Raw genomic sequence first — 10,123 nt, 5'->3', positions numbered from 1 at the left:
GGTGACTTTTCAAACATTGTCTAATAACAGAATATCTGGAAAAGTTAAACATTTCTGAAAACTTACTATTCCCATCTCCAGCTTTATGTCATTTTGCCTTTTTGAAATGTTTCATTGTATTTGTTACCTTCTTCTTTCAGAGTTAAAAGTTTATTCCCAGCATATCCCAAACAAACGTGGTTTACCAGCAATTTCATCCTCAATGATACCAACGAAAAAATGCTCTCGGAGCCTCCCAAAGCATAGCGGTATCATCATGATAAAGAGGGGTTTTGTGGGCACCAGAATACGTTTTTCCAGACTTTCTGTGATTTGTCTGTTAACAGGTGGTCATAAGTTACTGAAGTCCTCTTGGTGAGGGGATCCCAAAGGCTGGAGCATGTTAGGTCTGGTTGAACCATGAGGAATGGGCTAATAAAAATTCTAAAACGATCAAAACCTTATTTGTTCCTCATATGGAGTGTGCCAATGCTGCAGAAATCCCTAAAACAAGAATGGAGTTTCCCAGGACAAGTTTCCTCGGTATATATTCATAACCATTAGGAATTTTCAAAGTTCACCAAAGGGCTCTGAGAAGCAAGTAAAGAAAATAACCTTCTATTAAGACTAAATACGACTTCCGCTCACTGTATTTCCTTGGATAAACCACTGATTTGAAATTTTCAAAGGCTCACTGTCTGAAGTCAGTTTGGACTTCACTAGCCTTGCTGTGTACCTGAATAGTCGCTCTTTGCATCACAGGCACATTCACAGAAACCTGCTGCCCAGCTTCATAGTTAATACACATTTACAAAGATTAGTCTCAGTAGCAGAGAGCGAATACTGAACAGAAGAGGTCAATTCAAGAATAAATAAAAAAAAAGGCTGTTGTAAACCCTGGGTGACAGCACTGTCCCCTGACCTAATGGGCCACGTCTGTCTATTATCACAGGTATTCTTTCACCAAAGCTCTGCTTCATTCACAGGTGTTGAGTGATCCTGCAGGAACCAAATACGTGCCAGCCAAAAAGAAGATGGATGTGTTCTGTTTTCTAGTAACCCCAGTATTTTGCCTTTGGCCTATGAATTGATTTTTGTCTCAGGCCCAAAATCAAATAAAAAACTTCCCTGTTAAATTGCATGCTATAACTGCCTTGAGCTAGCGTGGCTCTCCCACCCTGCAAACAGCATCAGTTTTTCAAGGGGTGCATTACTATGCAAGTAAAATGGAGATTTACTTCTTTTTTTTCTCTCTGGACCTTTTTTTCCTATAAACGTGATTCTGACTTAACTTTGCTCTGAGGAAATGCTTGCTTATCTTTGCTTCAAAAGGCTTCGATTAAATGCCAAAGGCCATTCAACCCTTTCTGTACCCTCAACAGCAACATATCTCCTTTCTTCCCTCCTGGAGCTGTGGGGGAGGGGAAGCAGAGAAGCGCAGCCACCTGAGAGCAATAAAGTCAGAGTAAACCACAAAAACCTTGTTTAATTACTCAATTTCGGAACACAGACTGAAAAAAAAGCAGCTCTTTCATTCTACTCTGCCATAAATGACCAGAGCCAACAAACAAATGACCAAAGCAGCCCATTGCTGCCCAGTAGCTGACAGAAACTCACAATCGCTCATTATCTGCTCTCAGAGCTGCTGATTGAAAAGCCTTGGTTAGTCCAGACAGGTGAAGAACTGTGAGACCCAGAGGGCCGTCTGCATATAAAAGCTTTCACTGTGGAGCTAATACCATATATTTTTCTTTGAACAGAACGGCGTGAACCCAATTGCCGGCTCGTCACTGAGCAACCTCAGTGAAGCCCTTGCAAAGCGAGCCTGTGCCTTCCATCGCCTCCGGATCAGCCAGCCTGAAAACTGGTTTTAAAAACATGCATTTAAAGTTTACTGAAACTGTGGCGACTATACTAGAACTGTATTTAGTATTGCTAACTTGTTGCAATTAGCTTCTTACACTTCAGTTGCAATGTTTTCAGAAAAAGACAACTAGTCTAGGTGGTCAATTTGGGTTTCCTTGTTACAGAAGCAGTTGGAGATATAACAGTCTATGATGGGCTTAATTTTATAACCAACCCTGCCTCTTCCTATATATATCTCTCTCTATATATATATCTGCCATTGCTTCTGTGTGCACCTACAAATGTCAGGAAAGCCGATATGCCACAAAGTGGTGTCAAATGCACAGCAAGACAATGATTTTTTTTTTTTTTCCTCTGGTGTTCCCATTTTAGCAACCCTATTTGAGAGGTAAGACAGACAGACAGATTTACATTTTTAAGCTGCCGATGACAGGAGAGCTGCTGAACCAAAATAACTGGAAACCTGAGTCCTCTATAAAAAGCTCAGCGAGGGAGCCATCATTGACAGTGCAAACTGGCGTGCCACCTCAGGTGACCCTCTGGGTTTGCCTTGATAACTCCTCGGATGAGGAAAGAGTTACCCTGGCTCTGCACAACGCTCTCTGCTTGTACTGGCAGCCGGAAACCGGGACTCCAGTCTGCGGCCATGAACATGCCCCAGGTTACCAAGAAAGCACGAAGTTGCTGTATCCAGTCCATATTTACTGACTTGGGCAATGATCTGACCGTGAAAGGCTCTGTATCTCACTACTGGTTTTTTTGCTAAGCATACTACCTGAAATAATCTTTCATCATGTTGTCTAAGCCGGGCAAAACAGGTATTTTAACACAACAGGAACAACATTTTTTTATAGCAGCAAACAGAGCTACTACATAATCGCAGAAACAGGTGTAGTGGAACCTTGAGGTGACTCCTTTTATGCAGGCTTCAAACATGGAATAAAAATAATTTCCCAGGTGTTATTTAATGCCTGGTGTGATCCAGCAGCCGCAGCTGCTCTTGTGCTCCCAGTAACGCATCAGCCCAGGACAAACACTCAGGTACCACAGGCTCGGAAAACTTCTCCAGAGTTATTCGCTCATGTTTTATAACGGGGGAATAGAGGAGATGTGGTAAGTGCCAGCCATGAGTGCGACCCTCCCTTATGCCCCTGGGGGATCTTGGGCTCTGCTTACTGCTGCCAGGCAGGGAGCAGATATCCTTCCCAGGAAGGATTTGTAGCTCTTCCTAAAGAGAAATAAACCCCTTCCAACTGGCAAGGCTTCCAGAGCACAGGTACTGTTTTCTAGCGCTTTCCCTAGCCAAATGATGTGACAGTATCATCTGCCTTTGAGAGGGAGCTGGCTGTCACCAAGAGATAAGATGGCGAAGGGAAGGGAGAGGAAGAAGATGTGAGCGGTGGGGTGCAACTGGGGAAGTGAAGGACCAGGGAAGGTCGTCCTGAATAACTGGTGGCAGGGAACAGAGCAGTACTTTCCAAAGGCTTCATCTGCGTGACACCTCGTGTCATGTACTGGCACGAAAGGCAGGAACTTCAGTCACCATGGGTCCGAGCTAAGACACTGAAGCCTTACTGTACTATGAATACTCTCATTATCCGTGGAGACAGCGTACTGATCCGTGTGCCACGCGTCAGTCAGCAGAAGTCTTCCCTCTCCAGCCTTTTCGTGACAGTTTTTTCTCTCTGCATCTATGTAGCTTGAATCCAAAATGGAGGTGTCCTTGTCACCACCTGCCACACTCATGCTCACACACTATCTCCTAATAAACTCTCACACATAGCAGCAGAGCTTTTCATTATCTCTGCTCGCAAAGCAAGAACAGAAAAGCAATTTGCATTAGCCAGAAAAATCCTGTATCGTCTGTCCATCCCTGTAAGCCCCCTTTGCTTCATGTAGAGCACAGGAGGGCCTGCCACATCCTCAGACAACGCGCACATCACCACGCGTGGGAGGTGAAAAACCATCAGCACCATTGAAAATAAATGTCCAAAAGTACTTTTTCACTGAGGACAAAGGACAGTTACATTACAGGATGACAGATTTCTGGCCCCGGCACCATTATCTTACAATGTAGGGCTCCAGCTCCTTTTCAACGAAGCTGAGAGTCTGTAATTTCAACTGGGTATTACTGCTGTTCCACAAGGTAACATCCTTTAGCAGTGATTTGAAGCAGCCCTACTGTGACATGCGAAACAATATTCACCTTCACACAGAAATCCTGTGTAGCAAATCCCTGTTTGCTTTCCAGGTGCTTGAAAAGGCGGATGTTTGAGCAAGCTCACTTTGAAACTCCTGCCTGCCTTCCAGAGGCTCTGTCGAGGCTTCTTCTGCCTTTCCTAAGGAGGACAAGAGGGTAAGGTGCAGTTTCAGAGCAGGCTCCTGCAGCGCCGCAGCTCCCTGCTCCCCTCTGGCTCAGCTCAGGCAGACTGAGTCCTGGCAGGGAGGGGTCTGCTTGGACACCCCTACGAAACACTTGCAGTGAGACATGAGAACCCCGAAAACAGGAAGAGTTAAGTGCCATGAGTAGGCAACACAGTAGGGCATTGGGCCTTCGGGAGGGAAAAAGAAAGGGAAAAAAAAGGAGGGGGGGAGGAGGAGGGGGAGAAAGGTGGAAGGGGAGGAAAGGGAATGGAACAGTGGGGGAAAGGAGGGGAGAAAAAAAGGAGAAAAAGGAGAAAAAGGAGAAAAAGGAGAAAAAGGAGAAAAAGGAGAAAAAAAAAGAAAAAGAAAAGAGAAGGGGGGGAAAGGGAAGGAGGGAGTAAGACGAGGGGAGAGAAGGGAACCGGCGGGTGTCCCCGAGGGGCGGCACACGCCGCTCCACAGCCGGTGCAGCCGCCGCCGCGCGGCCGGGACACGTGAAGCGGCGGCAGCCGCCCCCCCGCCGCGGGCACGCACCGCACACACCCGCCGCGCCCCCCGGCGCTGGGGCCGGGACCGGGGCCGGTGCCGCCCCTTGGCCGCCCGCCGCGGGAAGGGCCCCATAAAGGCGGCGGCGGGGCGGGCGAGGCACGGAGCGGCCCCAGGAGCAGCAGGCGGCTGCGCTGCCCCATGCACTGCAGCAGGTAAGCGCCGGCACCGAGCCTTGTCCCCGTCCCCGCCCCGCGTCCTCCGGGCGTCCTGCTCCAGCCCCACCGGAACGGCGGCCGGCTACCCACCTTCAGCCGCTGGGGGAACGGAGCCCCCACACTTCCACTGCTCTCCCTCGGTTTTATAGGTTAGGCTTGTGTAGTGGCTGCTAATGCTGCTGGCCCCCCCTCCCTTTTTGCTGTCAGTTCATTTTTGCCTCTTCTAGCAGCCTGCCTTTTTCAGGTTGGGAGGTTTTGGAGTTTTTTTTTTTTTTTCCTTCCCTCTTTTTTTGATGCTGCAAAACTTAGGAGCAGTAGCCCTAGGAGATGGTCATGAAAGTTGCAGAGAGTATTTTTAAAGCCTTGGTTCTTTTCCTATTTAAGCAAAGCAAAATTTGATTGATTTGTTGCTGGTACTCTCCTCATCCTACTTATTATGGCAAATCCTGCCATGATAAAAAAAGCAAGGAGAAGAACTGAGAGGCCAGTACAGATTCTGCTTTTCTTGGCAGGGCTCTGGAATACCAGTGAGAACCCTGGGAAGGAGAAAGCCATTTATTTAAGTGACAAAGCAAATGCTCTGGCTCCCCATGACTCACCAAAAAAAAACCCAAAAAACCACAACATTTTCAGCAAGGACTGCACCCACCTTAGAAGGGACGTGCTGCACTTGAAGCCCCTTTTTGCAAATTCAAGCTCACTAGCTTTGAATGGGCTGTGTTCTTGCATAGTAATTGTGATTCTCATCATCTGAGGGGGGGGTTACAAATTAAGTCTTTACAAATAAAGCTGTAGCATTCTTATTGAATACTTGCAGTAGGCTTTCGGCATGGGCTTTGGGGATTATAAGGAGATGTTTTTAAGGCAGTTCTTGAAGCTTCTCCCTCCCTTCCCCCCCACCCCCTTATTCACTCATCAGTCAATGTTAACAGTGCAGAAGAGCTCTGTTACCTAGACTAGGGTTAATAGCTCATCCAAAATACTTCCAAAGGTGCTATAGCATTTTTATTCACCTGAATTAACCAAAACCAGAGTGCCAAACAAATGCATTTATGGTTGTTCAGAGCGAGGGTTCTGCATCAAGGTACATAGCCTCCCCTTGGATGCTCCGGTGGGATGGGCAACTTGCTTAATGTAGTGCTGTCTCTGCTCGGAGATGAAGCAGCTAATCCAACTTGCTGGAATTTTAAGAACTGGCTCAGAGTCTCTAAAAGGAAAGCTGAAGTGGACGAGCGCTTCCACTGAAACTGGATCCATTTTACTGGTTACTAGAACGTTCTTTTCTATATTTTCAAGGAAACGTGTTTAATTAGCTATCACTAAAATCTATTTTTCAGAGGTTCTGAAAATGCAAATGAGACTACATCTGAATCGAAAGAGTTCAGAATTAGCAAGAAATGACTGAATGCTCTCACCCTGGTTCCTTAGCTTGAACTGTCAATTTTAATTTAGGCTGCATTATTTAAAGCCGTGCAAAGACGAGGCTATGAATAATTAAGACAGCGGATGAAGCAAATATGCATTCTTAAGAAGCTTCTTACCTGATGTAGCAAATAATAACGCCCTGTGTTTCTGCTCCTTTCAGAATGATACAGGTCTTGGACCCGAGACCCTTGCCAAGCTCCATCATGCCCGTGGACGTGGCCATGAGAATTTGCTTAGCCCACTCTCCACCGCTGAAGAGTTTTCTCAGCCCCCTTGAGGACTGTCAAAGAAACAACTTTGTGAACAGATTCAAACCTCTTAGACCGTGTCTTCACGTGAAACGTGACTCCGAAGCTCAGAAGAGCGACTGGAACCGCTCGGCGGCCCGAGCTAAGAAGCGAGTTGTGTTTGCAGATTCGAAGGGGCTGTCCCTGACAGCGATACACACCTTCTCCGAGTTCCAGGAGCAACCTGGATGGGATCTTCAGTTTGACCTCTTGGGCCTTGAAAACATAACATCTGGCTTAAAGCTACATGAGGAGAAAAACTTGATTCTGGGTTTCCCTCGACCCTCAGCTGACTACCTGGACTTCAGGAATCGCCTGCAGAAGAACTTGGTCTGCCTGGAGAACTGCACCCTGCAAGAGAAGGTGCTCTCGGGCACTGTGAAAGTAAAAAACATGAGCTTCGAAAAAAAGGTTCAGGTTCGAATCACCTTTGACACGTGGAAGACCTACACAGACGTTGAGTGTGTGTACATGAACAATGTTTACAACGATTCTGAAAATGACACCTTCTCATTTTCCATTGACGTGCCTCCTGCCGTTTCCTCTGAAGAGAAGATAGAGTTTTGCATTTCTTACCAAAGCAGAGAGCATACCTTCTGGGACAATAACGAGGGTCAAAATTACAAGATTGTCCACGCAGAGTGGAAGCCTGATGGCGTTCAGATACCATCTGCCGAGAAAGACTGTGGAGATCTTCAGACTCCAAGGAGAGGACAAGAGAGAGAGCCTGATCAACTAGGCAGTCCGAGGCTGTCCAGTGGTCTCTTTCCCCAGTGGCAGAGCTTGGGTCGGATTGAAAATTCATCACCGTATTGGTGATCCATACCAGTGAGGAAGCATTCTTCCATTTGGCAACAGAACAGTGTCAGCTTCCTGGTTCACATACTACATGATGAAACCACCCGACAGGTTTTTTTTGGCTGGCTGAACAAATCCAAATTCACTAGTCTGTGGGACTTGTTAAACCATATTATGCTACTGAAGTTCTTAGCCAAAACTTATCCTTGGAAAGAAAGAAAACCAAGATAAAACCCATGTGTACGCCACCTACTATAGAAATAGCATGCCCCTATCTTAAGTAAACGCTGCTTTCTTTCTGCTGTAGGCTCTCGCTGAGTCAGTAGGTGTGAGACTCTCGCGAGGAGGTATGGAAGGCGATGGTATCTTAGCAAGCCGTAGTAACTGCATGTGTGAGAGTGTGTGTGCCTGCACAGGGACGTTATGTGAACAGAACATCACAGTGAATTTTGCACCTATTAGGAGTGCTATAGAGATGAGGTGCTGTGGTCGGGACGGAGGTGTGCTATGACCCTCTATGTGCTTGTAGCAGAAGCAGGTAGGAATGTGGGTCTGTACAGGCTTGTGGCGTCTGGGGTTTGTGGTGTCAGTACAGGTTAAGGAACTTGGAGAGGATAATGGAAAAGTGGGAGAAAGGGAAGAGGTAGGATGCGCTGTATAACTTGGAGATGTACAGTGTTCTAATTTCTTCTTTCCAAAGCTGGTCTTCTAAATCCCAGACTTTAGAAATCTCAATTCTGTGGGTTAAAAAGGAGAATGCAGAAAAGGATCCAGAGGATCGTGGAAGTGACTGCTGCTTTGGGAAGACACGTCTGCCCTCGTTGGCTTTGGGAATAATAAGTGTCTTGCATTTGAGAACAAATCTAACCTTGACTTCATCATCCTACTCACTTAGAAGGCAGATGGTTACCTTTTAATGTTAAAAGAAAAACGTGCCTTTAAAAAAAACCAAACCACCCTACATGCCAAAAAATAGGGTTAGGTGACAAAACAGACCAAGTGATTTGCAAACTTCCTAGTCTGTAGCAGCATGAGATGATTTGACTCATCACCTGAGCTGATCTTACAGCATCTGATGGTGAAGTGTCCTGCTCCCTATTGCAGAGTTAGCAATGACTTTTCACAAGTGTGTAACATAGGTAAGGTCCTTCATATTGAAGACAGTGAGTTAGCTGCACGTTGTGAAAGCTTATTTCTTTAAAAGAGCAGGGTTGCTACTAGTTTTTTCTAGACTGAATATAGGCTTGCACATAAATAGAAAAAACTGCTCTGTTTTATTGTACCTCATTTTTTGAAGTTTTTTTTTTTGACTTCAGTAAAGTAATGTGTATTTTTTATCTGTATGCTTATAATTTAGCTTTCTGAGCTGTCAAACTGTGTTTCATGCAAGAATTCAGAGAAATTGTCTAATGTGTACTCAGCAGGTGTGAATACCGGCACATCTTTTAGCTTTACAGAAATGGTGTTAACATCAAAATGTAAAAATCACATTTTTGCCCATTGCTGAGAAGTATAACATCCTGAGTCTGAAGGTACTTGCAATGCAGTGAGACAATAAATTCTAAGGGGAAATAAGCCTCCTCCACTAATTGCACTTTTTCCCTATGTAACCCTTGCTCTTATGTGTAAACTAGCCATTTTAAGAATAAATTGTATTTTGATACACCTGGTTCTTACTGTGTCAGCTCAATCGCTCTATTTTCTCAACTTCTTCAAACTACTTCAGTTGTGATAGAAGGCACAACCAGGTTGTTCTGTGCCATGGGACGTTTCTGAAGCTGGCTGTGGTACGGTATCTCAGGTCAACAGCTGGCATGACCCTGAAGATGAAATCCAAGGTCTTCACTAAATGAGTGATCCTCAGAAGTATTCACCTTATGAGTTGTATTATTAAAAAAAAAAAGCCCTGTATCTCAACAAATTTAACTGGACTATTTTGGTTTGACAGACCTTGCCAGGAATCCTGCTGGACCGTGGGCAAGCCTGTCTGGCAGGACTCTGTCTTAATCTGATAGCTGGACTTAACCTGCCGAGCTGTAGCATATGTGATACTTGCATGGATGCATCTAGACAGAAGCACTTAATGCCTTTTGGCTCGTTTTCACCTGGTACTTAGCTCATTGTGCTGCCTCCTGCAGCGGTACTGCTGTTTGGGCACTGGGAGGTTGGGTTTTCTCCTCTTAGACCCAGGAACGCAGCTGAACTGCCATCAGTACTAAACAACTCCCTAAAAAAAATAAAAATCAAGTATCTGTCTCTGAGCCAGCCATTCACCTTTGGCACTGCAGCGTGGACCTACCCTTGCACGCCCTTAGAGTGGAAAACATGGTGCGTTGTTTCCCAAGGGCCCTGGTGCCCCGGGGACAGAAGGTTTTGGTAAACTCCCGCTCCTCCTAGGTGGCAGTTCAGACCAGCACAGAGTAAGAACAGGCTAGCCAGCACCAGGCGGACCCCAGATACTTCATATGAGATTTCATAATACGTTAACTCAGTGACAGGATGCAGTGTAGTTCAATCCGTTCCACACGAAGTCAAGGGTTTCCCAGGAAGAGGTCGAGTTTAATTACAAAAAAGCAACTCCCAAAAGGCAAAAGACACGGCACTAACAGCACGTTTCTGACCTAGGGAAAGAATTTAGAGCTTCCGCATCGCAAAGCCTGCACTGGACACAGATCCCTCCTTTCCCCAACGTCATCCACC

General features: G+C 45.9%; 1 protein-coding gene across 1 annotated transcript; it reads left to right on the top strand.

The window, feature by feature from the left end:
• The first annotated feature begins 4,733 nt into the window (after window positions 1–4,733).
• Window positions 4,734–9,088, top strand: PPP1R3C (protein phosphatase 1 regulatory subunit 3C). The gene is made up of 2 exons (XM_074591459.1): window positions 4,734–4,910; window positions 6,499–9,088. The coding sequence occupies exons 1-2, from the start codon at window positions 4,897–4,899 to the stop codon at window positions 7,442–7,444; spliced, it is 960 nt and encodes a 319-aa protein (XP_074447560.1). The 5' UTR covers window positions 4,734–4,896; the 3' UTR covers window positions 7,445–9,088.
• Window positions 9,089–10,123: the final 1,035 nt, after the last annotated feature.

This window comes from Larus michahellis, chromosome 6 (assembly GCF_964199755.1).
Source record: "Larus michahellis chromosome 6, bLarMic1.1, whole genome shotgun sequence".
NCBI lineage: Eukaryota > Metazoa > Chordata > Aves > Charadriiformes > Laridae > Larus > Larus michahellis.
Note: the sequence above shows the minus strand (reverse complement) of the source record. Positions and strands in the feature narration are given on the sequence as shown.